The 26,206-nt window shown below is 34.5% G+C and overlaps 4 protein-coding genes across 4 annotated transcripts; 2 read left to right on the top strand and 2 right to left on the bottom strand.

Annotated features, from left to right (window-relative positions):
* Positions 1 to 712: 712 nt before the first annotated feature.
* Positions 713 to 3,450, bottom strand: LOTGIDRAFT_169006 (hypothetical protein; the record flags this gene model as incomplete). The annotated part of the gene is made up of 2 exons (XM_009067302.1): positions 713 to 1,969; positions 3,103 to 3,450. The coding sequence occupies 2 exons, from the start codon at positions 3,448 to 3,450 to the stop codon at positions 713 to 715; spliced, it is 1,605 nt and encodes a 534-aa protein (XP_009065550.1).
* A 1,173-nt stretch (positions 3,451 to 4,623) lies between these two features.
* On the bottom strand, positions 4,624 to 9,138 carry LOTGIDRAFT_169005 (hypothetical protein; the record flags this gene model as incomplete). Its single annotated transcript, XM_009067301.1, has 3 exons — positions 4,624 to 4,671; positions 7,044 to 7,504; positions 8,082 to 9,138. 3 exons carry the CDS (start codon positions 9,136 to 9,138, stop codon positions 4,624 to 4,626), a joined length of 1,566 nt encoding a protein of 521 aa, XP_009065549.1.
* An 875-nt stretch (positions 9,139 to 10,013) lies between these two features.
* Positions 10,014 to 13,364, top strand: LOTGIDRAFT_236429 (hypothetical protein). The gene is made up of 5 exons (XM_009067300.1): positions 10,014 to 10,031; positions 10,701 to 10,877; positions 11,404 to 11,513; positions 12,094 to 12,296; positions 13,253 to 13,364. Exons 2-5 carry the CDS (start codon positions 10,711 to 10,713, stop codon positions 13,307 to 13,309), a joined length of 537 nt encoding a protein of 178 aa, XP_009065548.1. The 5' UTR covers positions 10,014 to 10,031; positions 10,701 to 10,710; the 3' UTR covers positions 13,310 to 13,364.
* Positions 13,365 to 15,718: 2,354 nt separating this feature from the next.
* LOTGIDRAFT_169003 (hypothetical protein) lies at positions 15,719 to 17,081 on the top strand (the record flags this gene model as incomplete). The annotated part of the gene is made up of 4 exons (XM_009067299.1): positions 15,719 to 15,780; positions 16,078 to 16,196; positions 16,619 to 16,818; positions 17,040 to 17,081. 4 exons carry the CDS (start codon positions 15,719 to 15,721, stop codon positions 17,079 to 17,081), a joined length of 423 nt encoding a protein of 140 aa, XP_009065547.1.
* Between the last annotated feature and the right edge of the window lie 9,125 nt (positions 17,082 to 26,206).

Below are 26,206 nucleotides of genomic sequence, written 5' to 3'. Positions count from 1 at the left end.
CAGTGTCCCGTATACACGTACAATTTTTAGAAAACCGCTTTACAATACCTTTAACTGAAATTGTTTTTGCTCATATTTCGGTTGTTAACATTAACACACCAGTTTCCACCGTACTGTTCTATTTTTGGTAGGTAAACTTTGGTAACTTAGTTAATATCTGATGTTTCCTGTGAAACAGAATCCCAAGCGAATATTACAGAAAAAAAAGATCAGATTACGACATCACTATCGCAATATAATTTGGTTTGAATTATATTTTCGACTGTCACGTCATAATCTGCTGTGTTTTTTTTTTCTCAGATGTTACCGGAACACATCGTATAAAGTACTAAACGTTCGATTGAAATATCGCCCATTTCATACACAAGCAAAAACAGTATATCGTTAACATATTTATTAGTAAACATCTATAACCCAAAAAACAGATTTTACAGGGAAAATACAGTAAAATACAGCGGAATATAAAGATAACTTACAAAAATTATTATCAATGAAAAAGAGTAGAACAAACTATAATCACAAAAACAATAGGATGAATTAAAATAAGTTCACAGTAATCTTAAACACTACATAAATCTACAGGGCATTTAAATATTCAAATAGTCCAAAAGATGCTAATCGGCCACCAAAATGTCAAGTTTGTTTTCAGACATCAGCGTTAGTTACTAGGAACCCATTTCAGTGTTGTGTGTACATATTAGTACTATACAGTTTATGCTAATAGGGCCACCAATATGACCATGAAAAATACTACGTTTACAGATATTGGTGTTAATTTGGTTTCAGAAGAAACAGATATCGGTGTTAATTTGGTTACAGAAGATGTCGAATCAAGATCAATTTCTGTGTTGCAAGTAAAGAAACGCTGGTATAACCTGGTCGCTGCTATCGGTACATCAGTGGGATTCAGTCGGCACCAATGATAACATCTAACTGAATATCTATATGTAGTAATGCTACCTGTTAGATTGAAAGCCAAATTAGTATCTAGATACTCATAATATCGTCTGTATGATAGTAAACTAAATTGAGAATTACACAAATTATAAGCCATTCTATTGAGTATAATAATACCTGTTAGCTGATCATCAACTATAGTTAGATTATACAGCGTAACATTTTGACTGTAGTATTTGTTAACGTTATGCATACGTTCTAAAGTGGCAGCTGTCTGAACGAGTTTGGAGGAAATACGTTCTACTTCTAGTGCCATTTCACGGGATGATTCGGAAGGTACAGTGAAATTAATTTTGAAAAAATATTGAATACAACCAAAAAGATTTGATGTCTGACAGGTATTATTGACTAATGGCAGAGTACCAACACATTTTCTTACTTTACATTCCTTTACATTGTCATTATCATCGAAAGAACAAGATAAATTTTGAATAAGACTCATTTTAGAGTCAAGAAAGACAAACGATTCTCTATTTTGTTTCCAGTTGAGAAGTATTGAAAGAGTGAAAGAATGCTCATTTGTACCATAAAATATATCTTTTCGTTTCGCCGAGAAGCAACCGTCAGTTGGCTCTAATACAATATTACATTGAAGACAAAATGTGTTTTTATACATTGACTTTTGGTATTTAATGGGCGATAGGGCATTTTCCACACACAAGCGTTGTTCTTCCTGAGCAGCAGAAGGTACACAGGACGTTATCATACCGGGGTAACATATAATTTCTCTTGAATTAGGGGGAGGGATAAAAATTACATGATTGCGGAATAATCCCAATATGTCATTCCCACTGCTAGCCCTTATTCTACGGTTATTAGTTCCAATCATTGTGGACCAATAAACAATATCGTCTTCGTCTTCACCATTACATAACATACAATGTCGGTTTTTATAATGCAGCTCTGTCCTTTTTGACATCACTTTGGTTACAACTACGGACGATCTGGTTTCTTCTTCACACAATTCTACAGTCTTGACAGATACATTGGTTAGAGAACAACTGGTAATAATCTAAATATAATATAAATATTGAAATATATCAATCGGTGTAATATATTATAGTTACAAGAAACTATAATAGAATAAAACATGAATGTCCCTTTCCAAATTTTTTTATTGCATTAACTTTAATTTTTACACAACCACTCTAGTTAGGGTCCATAACAACTTCTTTAAAGATGGGTTTCCTTATTTTTTAAAGTATTAAGCAAACAATTTGATTAATTTGTGTTCTAATGAATTATCATGTATTCATAATCATATCATTATGTTCTTATTGACTTTTAACCAATCACAAATGTCCATGTATGTACAGTCTGGATAAAAAAAAAAGACTTTTTGACCTTTTTTGATCGCTCACTCATTGCAATTCTGCTGGTAATTCTCTTCTAATTTAGCTTATTATGAATTAATTAAAATTAAACCAAACGTTCGTTCCGTTTTAACCACCTCAGTGAGGGGCTCAAGACGGTATTTTTGAACGAACCTGTCCTCTCATTTTTGCGATTTTGTGATACGTACAAAAGGTGTATAAAAGTTGATAAAAAAAAAGGAACAAAAGTTTGGTCTAATTTTAATTAGACTGTGTCTTTATCCAATCTAACACTCATGATACTATATATCAAGAATCTGATAGATATAAAGCTCGATGAACAAATAAATAAATTTCGAATTGGTCTATGATCTTAACTTGCTGAGCAAAACTTATGTGAGAAATTTTGCACATCTTTCAGTTACTGAAATGTTACATGAAGTTGTCGTTCGTTAAGTTACTAGATTGGGAACAAATCAATAAATAGGGGTTATGCTACCGACAGAATCTGAAATCATTGATATTTTTAACAATTATAAGCAATATTGTACTCTTGGAGAATCTAGACTCGATTTAGTCGACCTGAGTGCACCGACGATTAACAGCTTGCAATTACCACCAATTACAATCAGTACCTCATGTTCTACATTCTATCACATATTGGATTAAGCGTTCGATATGAGCGGTCGGTACCTGTGACCATTCTGCTACTATTCTTCTACCATTCTGCAATTGGGCAGTTTCTGGTAGTTTCCGTTGAGATGAGATGACGACAAACAGGACCAATGTAACTAATAACAAATTATATCAATATATATACGACTATAATTACCTGTTGTGGGACATCTTTTCCTGATAATTTACTGTCACATTCCATCGTAACGTTCATCAGGTTCTCATGATCTTTTTTGGATTTCTCCGATTCTTCTTTACAAACTGATTCATAGTCAAAACAGCATCGTCCATAAACCAAGCAATATTCATCACATGAACACCATAAAGCAAAGAACTGGCCACAAACACCGGAACAACTTTGAGGAGTAAATTCCAAACAATCTTCCGGGATAGGACTCGACCTCTCTATCTTGGTTGTTTTAAGAGTATTGTTTGTTAGAGTTGAGTCAAATGCTGATGTTGTTGATATCCCCAGAAAAAATACAACCATAAATATCAGACTCATGGTTGTTCTCAATTTTCTCTCATCGTAAAGTCTAAAGAGAAAGCGGCTCTTATATAGTCTTATATACCTTGTTTATTTCTTCAGTGATAATTTTTTGTTAGATTAATACAGAGCAAAATTTCCTAATAATTTCCTCTTGGTCTTATTATGTTACGAATCCTGATTGTACGAACCTGAGTGTCATATAATATCAGGGAAATTATAATTATAAGATTTATAATACATATAATATAGTAAACTATTAAAACAACTAATATGTGCATGGTTAATAAATTAATTTATTCATTATTAAAGGGGGAGTATGCAAATTTTTCATTATAACAATAGTACCGGTACTTGAAAATATTTCAAAATTATGCTATTTACATCTTACTATTAAAAATCCAAATTAACGACTGTGAACACTATTACTGATTGGCAAAGCTGCAAAATTCCCGTTTCTGAGACGAAAGTACGATTGGAAAAATTGATGGCGGATTTGTCCCTTTAAAGACAGAATAATAAGGGCTTGATAGATTAGTCGTCTTTCATCCTTATATAATTACCAAGACTTCCTCCCGTATCAGAATTACTTTTCTGTGTATAATTATCAGTATCAAATTCAGATAAGAGCGGTATCATAATAGCAAGTGTAAGCACTTTCATTCATTTCAGACCAGACTTTATTTCCATGATATTTGAGATTGGTACTGGGGACTGTGTCCTTAAACTGTTTGGCGTAGGGTAACAACAGAACTATAGTAGTGAGTAAAGGCAAGTGTAGACTTGAACAAGGTGGGTATCGGATCATTATCGACTTTAAAGAAGAATGGGTATAAATATGCATAGTAAAACACTTAATCGATAATCTCGTAAGGTTCTAAAAATACCTTCTGATTTTGAAGGCGGTTTTCATTCCTAACAAGAGATAAGCGTTATCCCATGTGCGACTTGTGACAGTATGTAAGATATCTCAGCAAGTGAAAATCGTATTAAAGCAGGCTCCATTTGAAATCATCTTGACAATAATTGTCATCAATATTAGCAAGATATTCAAGGGACAGTGCTCCATTTTATTTGTTGACCAATCATACTTTAGTCCCAGAAACGGGATTTTTCTAGCTAAGCCAATCAGTAATAGTGTTCATAGCTCACCGTCAAAATTTGAGCCTTCAAATCCATGTGTGTGTAGAATTATCCACGTTTGAATGTTAAAATGACGATTCTCCAGTTTAAGATACTCTGTGATATATAGAATAAACATATATAGAAAAAGTGAGTAAATTTCCTAGTTTAAGATATTTTCAAAGGAATTTTGCGATTACCCTACATTTTTAGTACTTCTGAGGACTATTTACATATTTTCAAGACTCAAAATCAACCCTTCAAAATGGCATTCGTCCCTTTAATTTTCTTTATAGATCTTGTCGGAGTTATCAAACATTAGGATCATTAGTACTTGATGTTCAATTATTGTCATACAACCTTGCAAAGATACCAACAAGGGCCTCAAATCTCTATCTTCAAAGTTGTAAAAAGGTCAATATTTGGAAGGGCACAAAGTCGGAAGCTAGTGGGTAGCTTAGGTCAAGTAAATTATATTTTATATGTTAAGATATTAGAAAAAAGGCCAAACAAACCCCAAACCACTTGTAAAAAATTGTTAGCTGACAACATATAACAATTTAACAACACATTTTAAGCATAAGGGAGGTAACTTGTAATTGCTGTTGCAAATCAGGTTTTATGTACTGCTGGTAAGCATTAGAACGCCAATTGCCATGAATGCGAATAGATTCCAAATCGACTCCAATTGAATGAGCATAAGTACAACCACCCCGTCTAAAGCTATGCAATGAATATAAAGCTGGGTTATAACCCAGTCTCTTAAGCAATAACTTAAAAACTTTCAAAGTAATATTATAAGTTAAAGGGAGCAAGGATCCAGTACCACTGGGATAAACAAAAACAGGGGAATCAGACTCAGCTGAAATTTGAGAAAACACTACATGTAAAGCAGAAACTGGGCATAAAATATTATTGGGCATGGCACTAAGTGGCACAATAACTTCTTGTTCCTGGAAATTGTCGGTTTTGGAAGAACGAATGATTAATAAGGCTGCTTCCGACAATAAAATTATGGCTTCTCTACGCAGAAAATGTGCTTTGCTCTCTTTCGCATGCTTAAGTGTGTCTGGAATGAGAAACGTAAAAAGGAGAAAAAAGCGACTAAAAACAAAGTCCAACAGACCATATAAAAAGGCTTGGATAAATCCAATACAGAATAAATTTCTAATAGGATAGTCTGTGTAACAGGTAACTTCTGAATGGGTGCAATGCAAACTGATCGACGTAGTCCATTAAGTATTGACTTGATTTGCAAAAATTGTGTTGGTTCTATATCGAAACCATAGCACTGATGTAATAATTTAACACTACTAACGACTGATGATAAATATTGGAAAGAATGACATGATCTTGACATAAAACAAATAAAACAGGCTAAATCTTGTGGATTAATAGGTACACTATTCAAATTGAAAAAATTGCAAAAAGATAAGTAAGCCTTCCAATGAGCTTTTATGTTCTGTAAAGTGCCAGCTTGTCTCTGAGTTAATCTAGTTTCATGCTGCAACAATTGCCACTGAATCCGGGTTTGATCTGCAAATAGAATTATCAATATCCATTAATGCAAAGTTAGCTACCAATCATGAGTAAAAATCAAACCAGGAATCAGGACAATCATGCAAAATGAAAGAAGGGTTATCTTTCAATACTTTAGCACTATACCCTCTACTCAATTGATCAGCAATATGCACAGCCCTGATATCAAAATTATAACATGCAGCAATATACAAAAGTTCTCTGGCACATTTAGTTAGTATTTGGTTATGTGATCTACCAGTATTGATCACAATTGTAGAAGTCATATTATCACATTTCACATGGATCCTAAGACCTTGCCATCTATGACCCCATAGCTTAGCAGCTACTAATACTGTCAGTAATTCTAGAATATTAATACTATAGTTCCTATCCAAGATATGAGCTGGAAATTTCCTGGAAAAACAAAGATTGTCACAAAATCCACCACAAAACACTAAACAGGCATCAGTCAGAAACACAGCACCTGGTTCGGAAAATAAAACATCCCCCAATACAGAAATTCCATTATAAGTATTAAGGAATTTTCTCCACCAATTCAAATCTGCTTTAAAATCTATATCCAATAAGGTCTTGCTATTTTGATAGGGTAAAGACCTGAGTGTGTCTAACATACGTGATATAAAAATTCTACCCGGTTTTACACATTTAGCAACAAATTGTAACTTGTCTATTAAACACTGAATTTCACGCTTTGTAGCTGAATCTTTTGCAAGCCAATTATCTAAGTCTAGTACACAGTCTTTTAAGCGTTCAGGGGTGACCTCTATGGTCATAGAATCAGTTTTAAACAATACACCTAAAAATGTCATATGCTGAGTAGGACGGACAGCTTTATTAACAGATTCCTGAATACCAAGCTCACTCAAAAGTTCCCTTAATTGGTTAAACGAATTGATTGCTTCAAGTTCTGTACGCTCAGCAGAGGCAAAATCATCCAAATAATTTACAAGCTCATGATTCAATTGATTGAACATATAAGAAATAGCATTAGTGGTGCGCTGACATGCCATTGCAGCAGAAGCAAGACCAAAGGGCAGTTTTGTATCCACATAATATCTATTTTTCCAATGATATCCCAATAAACAATAATCATATGGATCTACAGGTAGCTGTCTATAAGCGCGACACAAGTCTAATTTATACAAGTAACAACCCTGGTCTTTAGTATGAATTAATTGGGCTAAAGTGTCTACAGTTGGATATGTAAGTGCGAAGGGATTTCCTAGGTAACTATCACGGTTTATGCCAGAGTTTATAGAATTTTCTAAAGGAAAACTGAGATCAATTACAACCCGTCGTTTTAAAGTATTAACACTATCTTTGCAAACTGTTTGCAGAGGTGAAGTAACTAGTTGTCCATTAAAAGGCCTATCAATAAATGGACCAGCTACAGCATTGTGAGATAACTCTGTAACGATATAATCATCAACTGCATCACAAAAGTCATAAGCAGATGGATGATTATCAAAAATCCTTGAAGGCAAATATTCATATGAAAAATTCACAGGCCATTCATAGGTTAAGAAATCACATAACTTATTATCCGAGTAATGAGCTAGTTTGTCTTGCCAAGCTGAAGTTAGTATGTACAGGTATTCTCACTCCTTGATAGTTATATTGACCAGAGTTAAACACTTGCCAGTGAATATCTTCAACACTGGAATCAGGCTCAGAAGCAGGCAGCTCAGTATTTTAGACAGCAGAAAGTTTATGCTCAATATTCGGCTCCAGGTTATCAAGCTCATGAATGCTAGACTCAGAATTATAAAGCTCAGAATTATAAAGCTCAGAATTAGGCGCATCTAGGTTAATTAGCTCAACTTCATAGGGGCTCATTGTTTGTAAAAGCTCTGTACCCAAGTTATGTCAATTACCAGACCTGCTATTGTTAGATTTTGATTTCTCACATAGTTTTTCTGGATGCTTATTTGTATATCCATTTTTTGCACACGCTAAACACACATGAATCTTTTGACATTGCTTACCATCACGTGAGAAAGCACACTCAGTATCCACATTCTTGTCATAATTGTAGCTGTAGCATATAATGTTCTGAATTCTTGGGGTATTGCTATTAGCATTACTCGATTGCTTAATCTTAGCACTGTTAAAACTGTTTGAGCTGACAGTAGAATTAGTGTCATTAACTGCTGTGAAATGAGACAAATTTTCAAATGATGAAGTCCAAGTATGGGAACCAACTTCAATACCATGTAATACACAGTTGTGGTATTGACGGGCATGATTCCATCCGTTTAATATTGCCAGCTTCATAACATCTTTTAATAGTTTCAGTCTAGCAAGTTTTTCTGGTAAGGGCACAATAGTATCTGGCTGCATTAGAATATTAACAGCGCCTAAAATAAACGCCTCTTGCGAAATAATCTGAGCTTTTCTGTTCTTGACAATATGAGTAATTTCACTTGTAAAAGCATGAGGCCAATAAACAGTATTGACTATATTTTCCTGACTTTCCAGGTCCATGCCAGATTTTTGTCTAGGCTTACCTGGCACTGCGGTATCATGATCTTGTAATAGGCCTAAACTGGCTGCACTACTTCTGTAAAACTCGTTAGGATTAGGCCTATCAGGTAACCTTCTGGTATCAGCATGACCAATTATTGGCATCGAGTCTAGTTGAGCAGCTACAGATGATTGGACTTCTGGAATTGCCTGTAGATTTTTAATTGTAACTTCAGTAGTAGGCCTATCTTCCATCATCATATTCATAGGTGCTGTGGAGGGCTTTGGTGTAGATTTATTGCAAGGTACCGTTGATGTCAATCTGAGGGGCTGGTGTGAAAGCTCAAGTTTTGATAATCTCGTATCAATATTTTCCTGTAATTCAGCGATTTGCTCGATCAATTCTGCTTTAGTCATTTTACGAACTTTTTTAGGAATGGCACCGGCAGCGGCTTGTATTTCGTTGATGGTAGTTTCCATCGGTTTAGAACGTAAATTCTGTCTAGAATCAGCCGACAATGGAGTAGTTGTCATCTGCGGCAAATAACTCATTAAATTTTCGAACTGAGAGCTATCCATAGTTTATAATCTATCGTAGAAATAAGAAAATATAGTTGAAAAAAAAAATTGAACACGTTTTGCTGCGGCGCCATTCAAACTAAAATGAACTCCAACGCAGGAGAGCGGATTTCTCCACATTTGGTAATTAATTATTTTATGAAATGAAATAATAAAATAACACAGAAGCTACAGACCCCCTACCCACCCCTAAACAATAAGTCTGAAGGTCAACTCCGAATATATTACTTGTACTTACAAATTCGAACGACCTAAACTGTAAAACGAAACTCATAGTCAAACCAGATTTAAATATCTGGATAGAAGAATGAAAGGGAGTATAACTGGGTCTATAGATAATCGCGCTCAACCCTTGGAAACTAGAGGTGCCTTTCTGTGCAACAACCTTGGCGGAGCATGAACAGATATGGAGTTTTTTTCTGGAAATTTAATCCCGGATAATAATAATAATGATAATAATAATAATAATAATAATAATAATAATGATAATACTCATCATCATTTTATTAGGGGAGAAATTAGGTTATAAAGCCTTTCTTGGTACACTACATAGCGTATCAGAAAAGCAGAGGGTTAAATTCCAGTTTCTATCTAAATTCATTAATGAGCTAAATTACTGCCACGCTACAAAGAATGCTGTCAGCAGAATTGCACGTGGACATATGCATTGGTGGTGAAATGGACAGATTGTGAACAGTGAAAGTTTGAGAGATATGCCGTCAAAACTGAGATATGGCACAAAAAATTCGGACCACCGAGATTAGATTTCTTGTCAGTACGTTGACAACGATTCCCACGTCACCTGTTTTATAAGATAAGACCAGTGTATCAAGTATATAAGGCAATAAGGACTTCTATCAGCCAATCCGTAGTTTATCGGTTGACACACGAAGGTAAGTCCAACTTCTAACTATTCTAGAATCTTTACAATGTCAAGCTTTTGCGAACTGCGTCTAATAACTTGACTGCAATAGTAACCTTTCTTGTATCACGGATGTTTGTAAATTCAGCGATTTGAGTGGACTGTATGCTAACGAATATATTCCTTCACAACCCTCGATTTGTAGTCTTTCTGTCGCGGGATATGATTGGCTGTATTCGATAGCGTATAATCTAGGTACAAGAAAGGTGGCTATGACAGTCAATGTATTTGATGCCGTTTGTAATAGCTTGGCATTGTGAAACTGCTATTCTAGTGGAAATTTCGACTTCTCAAGTTCTGCATAATTATGGCAATATTATATCAATATGCATACTTTTCCCGACGAAAAAAAATCTGCACGCCTCATTTACATCGGTAATTTCCCATGTGGTTATGATGCGCATGGCACAGACTGTCGCGAATTTTTTGTTCAGAATATGATTTACTAAGCTCTCATAGCATCATACGTTCATTACAGACTTTATCTTGCACTTTGTGCATGTTAGCGTTTAACAGAAGTTTTGTAAATAATCCGATGGATCGCAAATTATTTTTAAATGTAGATAGACTTCGAAAGAAATTGCATGTCTAACTTCGGAACTACATATTTGTTGTTGACTTAATTGGATTTATTTTCCAGTAAAGCCAAGATGATGAAGTTGTTGGTTGTCGTTCTGTTAGTGGTCGTAGCTGTTTATGCCCAGGACACTGCTGCTCCAACCCATCAAACCAAACATCCACACACCAAACACCCACACACCCAGCATCCACACACACAACACGCTCACACACATCCTCCACACACCACACACCACAAGTAAGTTTATAAAGATTCTTAATTTCCTTTTCATTTTAGACCATAATTTGACCCTCCACCTTCGAATTTATTACCATATTATAAAGCCTACTCACCTTATGACCATTATATTCGCGGTATCCCATTTGTTATTTGGTATAAATGATATAGGAAAGATCTGTGGTTCTTGCGATCTCAGCGAGTGCTTTGTCAAATGTGACAAATTCTGGTAATACTTATACTTACAGATTAACATTCTTCCTTATCCTTGCTGTGTGTGGTTTTACTTTCCTGCAATTGGTAGTGTATTTGCATAATGCCTTGATACCGACTCTATTTTCTACCAAAACATCCCGTAGCACATCGCAATTAACCAAAATCAATTAGAATCAAATATCCTTTTTCGAAATCTTGAAGAGTTCTTCCAAGAAGCATCCCTTACTCGATGAATAATATGATTATTAAGCGTTCTGGATTCTCAGAAGGGATGAACAACTTATATAATGTGGATCATGCTTTCTCATCATAATAATTGTATATTGTCTAGCGGTGGCCACAATATGATTAAAACTTCATTTACTCTTGTCGATACCGATAAAGATGGTATGCTCTCCTTGAAAGAAATGGATGCTGCATTTTTATCTGCTGATACCGACAGTAAGTTGCGTTTGTCTCCCATATACCGTGTCTTACGCGCAAACGGCAGTGATTCAACTAATGAGGCTAGTTTTTACCGATCAAAGAATTGTTACATTAAAACAATGTCAAGCTATTGCGAACTTCGTCTTATAGTTTGACTGCATTAACCCCCTTTCTTGAACACGGAAGTTTGTAATGCAGCAAATTGGCTGGATTGTACATTACCCAATACAGCCAATCAGTCCTCAACAGAAAGTCTGTGAACAACAAGTCATAATGCTTAAAGTATATCTGTTGTGGGCTTTGATTGGCGTATAATCTAATTGCTGCTTTATTTGATACAAGAAAGATGGTTATGGAAGTATTTTGATAGAAATGGCGCATTGTAATTATATTCTTTGTACTTTTCCCCAAAAAAACAATTGATGGTTACTTCAATCCTGTCATACTACTGTTTAACTTCATTTTGATCCTAGTAAAACAGATCTAGATATGTCGTTTTAGGGACCCTCCTTGCGCAAACAGTTTTCTGCGGGTATTAAAAATAATAGGCTAATTCAAATTGTGTTTTCGTTAATAAACTATTGGTATTTTTTAGAGGATGGTCATCTGTCTATGGCTGAATACCAGGCTGTTCACAGCACTGAAAACCCTGCTTTAGTTCAGGCTATGTACAAATATTTTGATGTTAATGATAATGGTAAATTAGACAAATCAGATGTGAAAATCGCCTTCCATCATTTTGATGTTGACAGTGATTCCCACGTTTCTTTACATGAATTTACTGTAGAATATACTGCTGTGAGTATTGGTGTTGGGTTGAAAAAAAAGTGCACCTAACTAACACGCCAGAGTACTCGATACTTCCAATGCGTATCGAATTCAAATCAGTTTGTATGCGACTATATTTTTACAATGTATCAAAATAGAAATAAATACGTAAGTGGACACTCAAAAGATCAAAGGAAAGTGATATATTAAATAATACGGTGTAGTCTCGGATGTTCCGATCTGGTATTACTGTCTGGTATTACTGTCTAACATTAATGTCTGGTAGTACTGTCTGGCATTACTATCTGGTAGTACTGTCTGGTATTACTGTTTGGTAGTACTGTCTGATATTACTGTCTGGTAGTACTGCCTGGTAGTACTGGCTGTTATCATTGTTTGGTAGCACTTTCTGGTATTACTGTCTGGTAGTACTGTCTGGTAGTACTGTCTGGTATTGCTGCCTGGTAGTACTGTCTGATATTACTGTCTGGTAGTACTGTCTAATATTACTGCCTGGTAGTACTGTCTAATATTACTGCCTGGTAGTACTGCCAGGTAGTACTGTCTAATATTACTGCCTGGTAGCACTGTCTGGTATTGCTGCCTGGTAGTACTGTCTGATATTACTGTCTGGTGGTACTGTATGATATTACTGTCTGGTAGAACTGTCTAATATTACTGTCTGGTAGTACTGTCTGGTAGTACTGCCTGGTAGTACTGTCTTGTATTGCTGCCTGGTGGTACTGTCGGATATTACTGGATGGTAGTACTGTATGATATTACTGACTGGTAGAACTGTCTAATATTACTGTCTGGTATAACTGTCTGGTATAGCTGTCTGGTAGTACTGTCTAGTTTAAAAATTTTAAACTCTTTCAAACATTTAACGATCGTTTCAAGATTTAAGTTTAACCTTCCCGATAAAGCACACTCACTATCAGTTCGATGTTTTGTTAATCTGTTTTACACTGTTGGTTCCTTTTCAGATACACAAATTATTGGTGCAAGCTTCCCATCATACCAGCAAACCAATTATTGGTTAAACCACAAACCCTTTCTGCTTATTACCTTCAATAAAATATGTCTGGTTATATTGTTATTCTTCTTTTACATTCGCCTTAAATATGCCCAAATGTATCTCAACTCATCTCAACAAAGTCAACAAGCTTTATATAAGAATAAGCTGTGGTCCGATTGTATGAATATAGATGATGGATTTTCATTGAGGCATATATAAATGCACAAATGTTTGCACAATTGATAACAACTGACTCTTGATTACAAGATCGTACTATGGGTTACGGAAGATATTTTATGAGAAATTACTTATGCTTGTCAATATTAAAGATGGGTTCCCTTATTTTCATTTATGAAAATGAAAATGCTAATACTTATATGAATAGAAAGTAGAGGTGTTCTAATGACTTGGAAAAATACCACTTTGTCTCACATTGTCCATAATAAATTCATAATTAGTTAATTAGAAGAGAATTACCACCAGAATTCTAATGAGTGGCCGATCAAAAAGTCTTTTTTTGTTTATCCAGACATACATGAACATTTACGATTGATTGAACTCCTTATTATATGCAATAAGAACATAACGATATGATTAAGAATACATGATAATTGATTAGAAACACCAATTGATCAAATAGTTTGCTTAATTTGACACTAAAAAATACGGAAACCCATCTTTAAATCATAATCACCATTTATGTTGCAAACAGGCATGTATATCTGTACGTGGTTAGTGAAAAGTCTGTTTAAAACAATGTTACTATTTTTTGACTTTACCAATATTACTTTGATAAAAAAAACTATAGTCAGTGAATGATTGAGTTTGGTGTTCCCATAGTTATAGTTATTAATAAAGAAAAGACTAGACGTGTTAGCATTGGTCACTGATTATATTAAATAGCTATTTATTTAGATCTAACTTACCTCCCCTATACCTAAGAATATATACAAGATTCAATATTTCAAGTTTGTTTAACATATTGGATTTTGAAACCGGATATTGACAAATAATTGCTCTTTAATTTGTGCCTTTATTTTGAGAAAAATGGCCAAAACAATTACTAACATTCATTGATAGGAAACGACTTATTCGGAAGTCATAAAAGCATCCCCACCGTTATTGAAAGCGTAGTATATACGCAGAAGTAATTTCAGATCAATGCGTTCCTGATATATGTATTTGGATAGTATGAGTACTGCAAATTGAAGCTTTATGTACCACGGTCCTTACTTCGATTACAGGATGAAGACCCTGATTAAAATAACACTTGTACGAATTGTTTACATAGATGGGGTGCTGGAGCCACCTTTACAGCTTTCATTCAGATACAAATTTGGGAAGTGGTAACACCTCACGTAATGGCGCGAAATTCTAGTTTAATGAATGGAGTACCGAGGATATCATCGTACACTTTTTCTGGCAGATGGTGACATTTGTATGATCGGTGTTGTTTTAAGACAGATTTATAAGGAAGTGGTTATTTCGAGTATTAAGCTCGTCATTATTCATCTTATTCGCATGACCTGCACCGAATACTCCCTCCTTGCCTCACAATATCTTTCAATGGTCATTTCGCTGTTATAAATCAGTAGATCATGACCTCAATATATGACCTCATGAATCATAGTCGTTTACCAAAACGAAACAAAAGTTAATCATGAAACAAGTATGATTTACCTTTTCTGACCACCAAAAACTTACGTTGTGCCAGGAAATCCATTGGCTGATCTGAGACCAGCGTTTTTTACATGACATTACATCTTTATAATTTCTAACACCACCAAAGAGTCTTGAAGGACACATCTCACCTCATTTATTTTGTCATTGCTTGCGCTTGGTCCGGTGGCGTTTCTAGGGTCCAGAGAAATGAAACTGGTGCGGCTTTGCCCTCCATCATAACTCATATTTCATTTATTTTCTTATCATGTAAGATAGGAACATAGTTGTCTGCAAGCCCCCTTTGACAATTCCTAGCTTAATGATTTATAGAAATGCAACTGTCTTGGTTGTATTTTATTTTACTATTAGGATACTTATATATATGTCCCTGGTTTTCTGGCCGTATACCTAGTTCAAATCTGATGAATCACGAAGGTTCACCAAGTCCAGATATCCTTATCATACAGATCATATAAAGATAAGGAAATAGAGTGACCAAACATTTCTAGTCGTGACTGTTTAAGAGGTAGGTAGCAATAATGTTGGTTTGAGAACAATCAACAAAATCTACAACCTCTAGAGGATGTGCTCACCAGACAAACAGTCTATTGTGAAAGTTTTGCTAGCGCTATGCAGCAGATTCTGTTATACGGAAACTGCCGAATATTGCCGAATGCTTACCAGATAGGTTTGATCGTTTGAAATAATCACCATTTGTAACAAATTTCCTTCAAAGTTGCTGACTGCTGGTATTGTTTTATCTAGGTCGAAGATGTTTGTCTTAGCTTTAGTAATCTGTTCAGTAGCAGTTGCTGTTAATGCAGCACCAACACAGTTAGTATAATTTTATTATGTTTATCAATGGTTTTATTTTCAACAGCTCTTAATGCCTATAAATAGATAACCTCGTTAATTGCTTTTGTTTTGTGAGTCGGTTTCTGCCGAATAGTAAACACAACTAAAAACATCCAACAGCTATAGTGATTGGGTAGACACGTCTCGTCTCCTACATCAATACATAACGATAAGAAATGAAATGAAATGAATGGAGTTTTACTGTCGAGACTAGAGCAAGCCACTCTTATAACGATAAGTACAATCTACATTAACTTACTACATGTATTTTAACAGAGCACCAATAGATGTTAAAGAAAGACTGAAGCAATCCTTTAAAACAATAGATGCTAATGGAAATGGAATCGCGGAATTCGGAGAGTTTCAAGTTTTAGTTAAAGGTTTTGATGCCAATCGTAAGTATTCACCTTGATGCTTCGATGACTTTGTTGAATATCAATGGTGAACTATCCACAGAATCATTGCAATGTAACAGTAATTAAGCGACGAATCATTTTTAATATCCAAGTTTTTCAATTATTTTGTGGCACATCCACGACATTGCAGCAGTTATTGTGCTCTGCATTGTTTTTGTTTCAATCCCACGGAAACACAATCTGTCGTATTCTAAGCACTCTAAAATCTGGTTCTTCCCCTGGGGTAGCAAAGAATAGCCACTGAAAGCCTCTGAGATATCCGTTGTAAATCTGTAACCCAGACAGCTGACTGTAATGCCAACATTTTGTGTCTTCTGGTATTGCCCTTGGACTAAAGGGCAAAATAAGTTACAAGAGTGGGGCCAATGCCGTCTTAAACAGTTTGACGGTTTTGCTTATAGAGGATGGTAAAATAACATTAGAAGAATATGCCGCCGCTGTTCACTCTGATGTGGCCACCATGGGACCCATTTTCCACGCTATAGACGCCAACCATAACAACAGTTTGGATGATTTTGATGTAAAATTTGCTGTGAATATGTTTGATAGTGATAATAATGGTCAGGTGACTCAAGACGAGTTTGTTCTGGAGTACTCTAAGGTATTTAAATGATGAACAAAATTTTTTAAAATGGAAACGTGGAAGGATTGTCTTTAAGTTGCATAGTTGATCAACCTTTGCAAAAGAGCACAGATCATCCAGAAACGCCATCAAAATAGAGTTTTGCAAACGCAATGACTGCCAAAGTACTTGAAAAGTTTGCGTATCTGCTTATCTAAACTTATGATTTGAGTGTTGGTATTTATTTATTTATTTTGCAGTTTATAGCGAAGATTATGGCCAATACCATGCCAAAAGTGTGATTGATATATTAAAACGGTTTTAAATAAAATATATTATAAATTTTTGAATTACTACCTTGCATAAAAGCATCGTTGGTTTAACGATTTCAGCTCGTGTATCCGATGTTCTAAGCGGTATAGGTCATAAGACTGGCATCAGACTTTTTCCCCCCTGTTTGTGACACAGGTCGGGGAACTGACATGGAAATAGCCTGAAGATTCTACTGTACAAAAGAAACGTGTTTCATATCCTACAATAAGTTTACATTGGAAAATAGTACTAAAATATCGCTGCAATGAATATCATCAAATTCAAGAAATTCTGACTCTGTCAGTAGACATGCCGAATTCCTGTGCAAACATCCAAGATAAACGAACCATTCACATGAAATCATCCATTAAACTTATAGATGAATACAGCCAATATGATCTAGATGATAGGCTTTGAATTGTTTTAGTTATAACAGGGTATTATAAATGGGTATTGCAGCGGTACTAATGGACAATGCTCTTACAAAAATGTTGCCTCTAGAGCACAATCTGCGATGACAGCTTCTGGGAGCAGACGTTAACTTGCTATCTACCGACCAACTCGATCATAAGTGTCAGAGATGCACAAACGACATGTGTTCAAGAGCTTCAAAGCATCAAAACGGGCTGTATAACGCCTTGGCACGGTGAAAAATGAAATGACTAAATGACTAGATGAAAACAGACGAACACCGTAAGTTTTTGATAAAATGATCATGAGATATACATATTGGACCAAAGATTAATCTAGATTATAATTAGTGTTGGTCACTGAGCTGATTACAATATAATTACAATATGTTTTTAGTATAGAGAAAGTGTTAAACCGGGTCATAACAAGATTCTGAGATTAACCTTTCACAGTCGGCCAATATAAGATCTCATTCATTCTGGGAGAAATAATATTGTTATATTAACGAGACAGCTACTTGGGGGTTGATGTGAGTGTCGAATGAATATTTGTAAATAGTCTTCAGAAGTATCAGAAATGTAAGGTAATCGCATAATTCCCTTAAATATATTTCAAACTAGGACTTTTACTCATTATTTCTATATAAGTCTTCTCTACTATCACAGAGTATCTGAAAATGACGAGTCGCCAATTTGACATTTAACCGCGAATAATTCTGGACAGACATGCAATTGAAGGCTCAAATTTTGACGGTGAGCTGTAAACACTATTACTGATTGGCTTAGCTACCAAAAATTCCTGATTGATAAAAAAAAGTAGTGCAAATGTCCCTTTAAATTGAAATTCAGATAATTTAAACTTTTTCTTCCGTCCGTACTACAGTTACAGTGACACAAATCTAGAAAAAATTAGCTCTTTAAACCGACATTTATCTATTCTTTTTTAATTTATACCACTGTATTTGCAGATATCTTAAATGAAAAGCCAAACATCATTTCATGGTTATTTGTACGGTTCGTCTTAACTCAACGACAGAAGTTTATTTCGTTATTATCGACATTACCTCAACAGTCAATGTAAAATTAGCTTGATTATAGCATTGATTACCTGCTGTAATATACGAAGTACATTGAATGAGAAAAATACCATGTTATAGTGAATAGGTCAAAGTTCGTATCCATAGTAAACAAAGATCGTGTGGTGTAATATTGATAATAGTACATTACCAACAAAAGGCACTGTTATTGACTTCATATTGGTAATCAGTGAATCGTATAACAGTTGAAATTTCTATAGTTGAAATGGTTTAGCATAGTTATAGACTGGACCTGATGAACTGGACACAATGACATTCTTATCCTATATAAAGACACGGACTGCAGAGAAGACGCTTGTGTAGTGTTATGACGCGGACTGCAGTGTAAGCACCCACCTGTTATTAAGTGTGGATATTGACACCTAATGATTAATGATCGTGATAATTACATACCGGTTGTGTTTATTATTGTTTATAGTTAGTTGATATGTTAGATATAACTTATAGAGATTACTATGTTGGGTTATGGTTGTTGAAATATATCATCTAGGATTAAAAGGTAAACTATCAAGTGAACAGAAAGATCTGATGACATTTCATTTGCATTGTTATAAATTGTTGAATAAGCTTTTAAAGACGCTTTAAACCAGTAAGGTAAAGAGACTTGATCAGTTTTTGGATGGAATCTCAGCAAGCAGTGTAATAATACAAAGTTTTTAGGTATTATGTTAAAGTATTCTTCCTGAATCATCACCTGCATTAGCTAAGCATACGGAAAGGCCATTGGGTGTACAAATCAACGACATTTTCGTTATTCGAAGAGAAATCAAGAGTTACAGGATGGCAGCATTTATGATGGAGTTTTGATAAAAATAATGAAGTAACAAGTTTCTTGCAACATCCCAAAATGACCAAAACAGAGAAGAAACAAGCAGTGGTCATCACCACCAATTCCAGCAATGGAAATTCTTCTAAAAACAGAACTAGTTCCAACATCAATAGAAACAATGGCAACGATTCCAAGACAGTGGTGAAGAATTCTGATAAATACGTGCCAGTGACAGTAGACAGAAATAAACGAACTAAAGGACTTATTGGTAGTCCTAGTTTCTTACGCCTTCAATCAGAATCTGAAATTCCACCGGTAGATAAAGACTCTGTTACTATAGATACGTCTAAATGTCGCTCCAATATAGACGTGGTGAGAAAATGTGTTCAGGATCTAAGGTGGAGAGAGGTAGGTGTAACGATTATAAACGGCCGTATACTTTTTTAAACCACATGAAAAACCTAAATGTATCCGTAAATACCTTCATCCATGAACTAAATAATATGACAGGGGTATTTAATGCTGATTAATCATTTTTACATAACAGCTAGGCTCTTCAACAGTACTTGTATTAATGCATTATGGAAAAGTTATATTTCAAAAAGTTCACCCATAAATTAATAATAAACAAGAGGGGTAATGTTAGTTCAAGATATGTGACAAGGCTAGGGTAAATACTTTATGCTAACTAATGTGACTTTAATGCTTATTTATCAGTTGTTTTGCATAACAACTAGGCTCTGCATGAGTATTTGTATTAATGCATTATGGTAACTAGATGACAAGTTAACGTTCGCTTCCAGCGGATGCTGATATCGCAAACTAGGTAGTTGTTGGTAGTCGTAGTAGTTGGTAGTTGGATTGGATCAAATTGGATGATTCGGTGTTGTTGGTTTGGTTGTTGATTCTTCGTTAGATCTGGTCGGGTCGAATGACATGGCGGCGAAACTCGGCCCTGGATGGTGTGGCGTGAGTTACTCGGTCTCCTTCATTCTTCCAAACTCGTTCTGATCATGGTATTTCTTGTTGATTGGTAGTCGAATGGTAGTCGTTGGTTTGGTTTGGTTTGGTAAAAATGCATTATGGAAAACTTTAAACTTATATAGGCCTATATCCATCAAAAAGTTTACCTATAAAGTAACAATGATACAAGAGTTCTAGATATGTAACAAGGGTAAGGTTACTACTTCATGTCAATTTATCAGTGGACTACTGGACTTACATGTACATGTAAATTGTATAGATTTTAGAATCAAATCCAATTGTCACCCAATTTATTTTAAATAAAAGAATAAAAAAAAATAATGATTTAAATTTGCACAAATCGTTTGAAGTGACTGGGTGGGATTGGGAGTTAATTTGACTTTTTATTGAAATTTTGAAATTGTTACATGAGAATGTGGTTTCCTAATACACCATTGTACACCTTTACTTTCAGTTTCCCTATGGTCGTAAAGAAAATAACTGTGATATATTTTGGAATGCAATAAATTTTAACGAGACGTCTGATTTACATTCAGGATGCGTCAACAAACTTCCAGGTGAGTGTTTTATAGTATAATTTAAAAAAAGTAATAACGATTCGAACCACAAACCGAAACTTGAAATTCAAAACATTGTGGTTAGGGGTGTATCTAGTTAATGCCCGATAGGAGACCAAAAATAAAATGTCCCTCTCCGATGCCAACCTCGGGGGACTGGGGGTTTCGGGAGGGCCCCAAAAGCCAACGGATTTCAAATGGCCTGATGGGCCTCCCCCTAAATACGCTACTGATAATGGAAATACATTGGTTGCTGCAAATGAACTTTTCATATATCAAACCATTACAAATATATAATATTCTTATCTATAAACCTATAAATGTGCAGTGATTGTTTTTTATTTTTATATTGGTATATCAAATCATAACCATTATATAATAATCTTATCTATATTGGTGTGTATTTCATATCGTTATGTAATTTATTTCATAATGGGCATGTGCGCCCAATGGTTTTGTGGATTAAAATAAATAAACATTGTTATATACACAACTTCATATCGGCTACATAAAGTGAAATATTGATATGAATATCGAGCTAAAATATAACAGATTCTGAATGTTTGTGATAGCTTATATATACCAGACTCTGAATAGAATTGGTGGCTAATATAACGCCTACTCTGAATGCATGAAGGCCTGATATAGAACTAGGCTCAGAATGTATGAAAGAGCTAATATAAAACTAAGTTCTGAATGTATGAAAGAGCTAATATAAAACTAAGCTCTGAATGTATGAAAGAGCTGATATAAAACTAAGTTCTGAATGTGTGAAAGAGCTAATATAAAACTAAGTTCTGAATGTGTGAAAGAGCTAATATAAAACTAAGTTCTGAATGTGTGAAAGAGCTAATATAAAACTAAGTTCTGAATGTGTGAAAGCGCTAATATAAAACTAAGCTCTGAATGTATGAAAGAGCTGATATAAAACTAAGTTCTGAATGTGTGAAAGAGCTAATATAAAACTAAGTTCTGAATGTGTGAAAGAGCTAATATAAAACTAAGCTCTGAATGTATGAAAGAGCTGATATAAAACTGTGATCTGAATCTATGAAAGCGCTAATATAAAACTTAGCTCTGAATGCGTGAACATATGTAAAACTAAGCTCTGAATGTATGAAAGAGCTGATATAAAAGTAGGCTCTGAAAGTATGCGAGAGCTAATATAAAACTAAGTTTTGAATGTATGCGAGAGCTAATATAAAAATAAGTTCTGAATGTATGAAAGCGCTAATATAAAACTAAGCTCTGAATGTATGAAAGAGCTAATATAAAACTAAGCTCTGAATGTGTGAAAGCGCTAATATAAAACTAAGCTCTGAATGTATGAAAGAGCTGATATAAGACTGAGATCTGAATGTATGAAAGAGCTAATATAAAACTAAGCTCTGAATGTATGTGTGAACATATGTAAAACTAAGCTCTGAATGTGTGAAAGAGCTGATAATAAACTAGTCTCTGATTGTGTGAAAGAGCTGATATCAAACTAGACTCTGAATATATGAAAGAGCTAATAGAAAACTAAGCTCTGAATATATGAAAGGGCTAAACTCTGAATGTATGAAAGAGCTGATATAAGACTAAGCTGTGGATTTATGAAAGAGCTAATATGACATTCAGCTCTGAATGTATGAAAAACCTAACATAAAACTCAGCTCTGAATGTATGAAAAATCTAAGATAAAAACTAAGCTCTGAGTGGATGAAAGAGCTAATATGAAATCAGATTTTAAATGTATGAAATGTATGTATAAGATCAATTTTGATTCGGAATGGAGGATGGATATAAAACAAATAAAACAATACTTCTGTTACCCCTCCCTATTTTATGGTTTCTTCATATTATGAGTTACTCTTCTATTATTATTGAATATTTAAAGGGAAAATAAGAATATAAGGATATAGTTCAATATATTTCATGATTTTTGAAGAGTTCAATAAAATAAATATAACACCAAGAGCCCTCAAGAAACAATATATATGGTTTAGAACTTAACTCTATAGATAATTTACGGCGTACTGAAGGTATAGAAATATCGCAGATTTAAATCTAAGATGTGTGCCACATTTAATCCACACAATCGTCACTGATCGTTTATATATTTCCAAGGATCAGAGCATTCTTCAAATTCTGTCTTGAACATCTGTACCGAGTCTTCTAAAGTAATAAAAATGTACAAAACTCGTATAACTCCTTCAAAAATATCTCAAACTAGGAATTTCACTTTCTGTATTTTTTTTTATTTTAACTTTCAAACGCGGATAATTCTAGGCATAAATGGATTTGGACGATGAGCTGTGAAACCCATTATTGATAAGCTTGTGTAAACAATTCTGTTTCTGAGACTTAAGTACATTTGGTCAAGCGGATAGCGAATCTGTCCGTTTTGTTGTATAATTTTATATCAAATATCGCCAAACGCCAGTAGGTATACCGATGATTTTACCATTATAATTCAGATTATCGTTAGCTATTACTTTATATTGAGATATTTTCAAATGCCGTCCGCCTTATTTTTATGCATTTTTTTTCATTTGAGCAAAGTCACCCAACACCTTATCTTATTAATTACATTGGAAAACAAACTGTATTTTTTTTTTTGCCAGTTTGGTGTCTAGGAGGTGTCTTTAAGCTTTAATTTGAACACTGATTTCAACCTGATAAAATATTCATGATTTCTACACTCCCGCTAGTCTGATTGGTTTTTCTTTGATTTACCACACGGAATCTCAGTTATTGAATAATTCAGTAAAACAACATTCTTTTTCTGTGTACTTTAAAATTTAATATAAAAAGAATAGAGCAAAAAAAAATTATTTATAGCTAAAGTAGTGTCATTTCTAAAATTGTAAGTCCACTTTATTCTTATGCAATATGATTTTTATATGCTTCTGAACCAAATTATGTGTCGGAATGTTCCGATGCTTTTCGGAAATTTTCTCGGGAGAACCCTCTCAGACACTCAATGAAAGGCTTTCGACTACAGCCGCGTTTAAAATCCATAAAAATTGGCCCGCTTGAAATGAACCGTACTTTGTCCAGACTCAGCCCAGATAGGTTGCAATATGTTGAATTCAGCCGCGATAGTTTGTGCTGGCGCCACCACTGCCCTGATGATCCAAATTATACATTACATTTACCCTATCATTCCGTTTCTATGATCAATAAGTCGTCTCAAGTTCGACCAACTATAAATTAAAGACCTTATGTAACAGCAAAATGTGTAAATGTACTATTGGCAACAATATGAGCTAAATAATGTATTGAAAATTTCTATCAACAGCAAGAAGTTAAATATTTAATCCTGTCTATTTATTACTTATCTCCAATCATCCAGTCAGACATGTTGGTCTGAGGTGTGGTCCCTGTTGTCATGATAAACAATTCAGTTCCACCCATTGTGAATTTTTTACATAATTGTTGTACCTTTATCAAGTGGTTACCATGCAAAATACGCCCACTTCCCTGTTACATTTTCAGTACATGAACATCAGCGTTGCTTTCTGCATCAACTAATTTAAACGTTTTATTAGAGACTTGAGTTGTCATATCGTTATCAATTCTTAATGAATAGGACATGGGAGTTATATTCTAAAAGCAGATAATTCCAGCAATAATCTCAATGAACCCTATATAGGGTAATGTGGTCATGGTATATCTGTGTTACTTCCTTTGTACAAGAAATTGAAATGTATGCCTTCTTGCAATGATTATAAAATATAGACTCAAATCCAAGAATTCTATTTAAGTTGTAGACAAAGGCATCATAAAAATGTTTTATGTAACTCCACCCTAGAATTTATAAAGACCGTACAACTACTCAACCCACTAGTTATTTACTATCTAACTCTATAACAACTGAGTCCTTTATTATTTTATTCAATCTATTCATTCTTAAAATCTTTATTGGATATGTCAACTGTATACGGTGCAACCATATTTAACCAATAAAATAACATGGTATCTATATTGATCGTGCTGATTTATAATACTTGTTTGTTTCCTCCACGCCTTAGCTATGGGGCATTTTCAATCATTTTACCTTTTTGCTGTTCTATAGGTCAAACATGTACACACAGAGAGTTATAAAATCGTATAATTGTCTCTTAGATTATTAACAAATTAATACTTATACGTTCAGCATGTGACACCAGGTCTGTTGCTAGAGGGGGGCAAGGGCATTGCCCCTCCGGCTTTTTTAGTTGCCCCCACCGGGTCGATAATAACATGCGGGTTATGCAATTAAAAATTAATCTTATTGGATGATGACGGTCTGTCTTGCAGACGATAAAATTATCGAGGACAATTATCAAAATCGGGAAAGCACAGGCACACACGAGATTTTACTCAAGGATGTAATCGACGACAAAAATCTCCGACCAAGACAGCTCGTGTGTCCGCACCTTTAGTGAAGTTTTCAAGGGTAAGGCCTTTGGACTTAACCTTTTCTAACAGGAAAGTAATGAATACGGTAAAATAAAAATAAAAAGAAAAACAGGAAATTAAAATTAGATGTTAAATGTCTCTGGAGAATTACTAATGGAATGATCGTATCAATAATATAATTTTATTGTCTATAATTGTATATATACATGTATATTTATTTGTCAATAATATAATATACATTTATTGTGTAGGACTATCTAAATCTGTCTTTCTGCCTGATTTGTCTTAACCTATCTTTATATTTCCTGTTGATTTCAATAAATAATTCATCAATAAATGTCTATCTAATTTTAATGCCCAAAACTCAAAAACATCCCGATTGGGGGAAAGGGGAAACCAAAATAAATATGAATAAATAATTTGATTGTACATGCAAAACGCAATACTCGATCTCTGTTTATAATTGGTACCTATTATTAGCTGAAGCGATTGAAATAATTTGAAGATCAAAAATCATCATCATCATCATCATCATCATCATCATCACTACCACCACTACCATCATCAGCAGCAGAAGCAGAATCAGAAGCATAATCATCATTAGTATTACCATTATCACTGTCGTTATCTTTACAAATGAAAGCACTGGTTCCAAACCTACTGTACCTTGGGGTACCTGTGAGCACTGCAGGAGGTACCGAGAAGCTTCTGAGACAATTTTCAAAACTTTTTGCTGTAATTGAAACTTATGTGCCAAATTGATTCTGGATTCTGGTGGATCTCCTGATCCTTAAACACAATAACATATTCATGTAGGGGTTTCGTTGTGCCATTTGATTCTTCTAGTGTACCAGGAGAGAATGTACAAAGATTACGAGAAATTCTAAGGGTTTAACAGTTTTCGTCTTAACT

The sequence above is a fragment of the Lottia gigantea genome, assembly GCF_000327385.1.
Source record: "Lottia gigantea unplaced genomic scaffold LOTGIsca_81, whole genome shotgun sequence".
NCBI classification, from domain to species: domain Eukaryota; kingdom Metazoa; phylum Mollusca; class Gastropoda; family Lottiidae; genus Lottia; species Lottia gigantea.
The sequence above is the reverse complement of the archived record's forward strand: the minus strand, read 5'-3'. Positions and strand labels throughout refer to the sequence as shown.

Excerpts from the sequence above, each read along its gene's own strand:
- LOTGIDRAFT_236429 (XM_009067300.1), top strand. The coding sequence starts at position 10,711 with ATGATGAAGTTGTTGGTTGTCGTTCTGTTAGTGGTCGTAGCTGTTTAT. Across the intron at positions 10,878-11,403 it reads CCACACACCACACACCACAA|CGGTGGCCACAATATGATTA; the intron begins GTAAGTTTATAA and ends TATATTGTCTAG. Across the intron at positions 12,297-13,252 it reads TTACTGTAGAATATACTGCT|ATACACAAATTATTGGTGCA; the intron begins GTGAGTATTGGT and ends GTTCCTTTTCAG.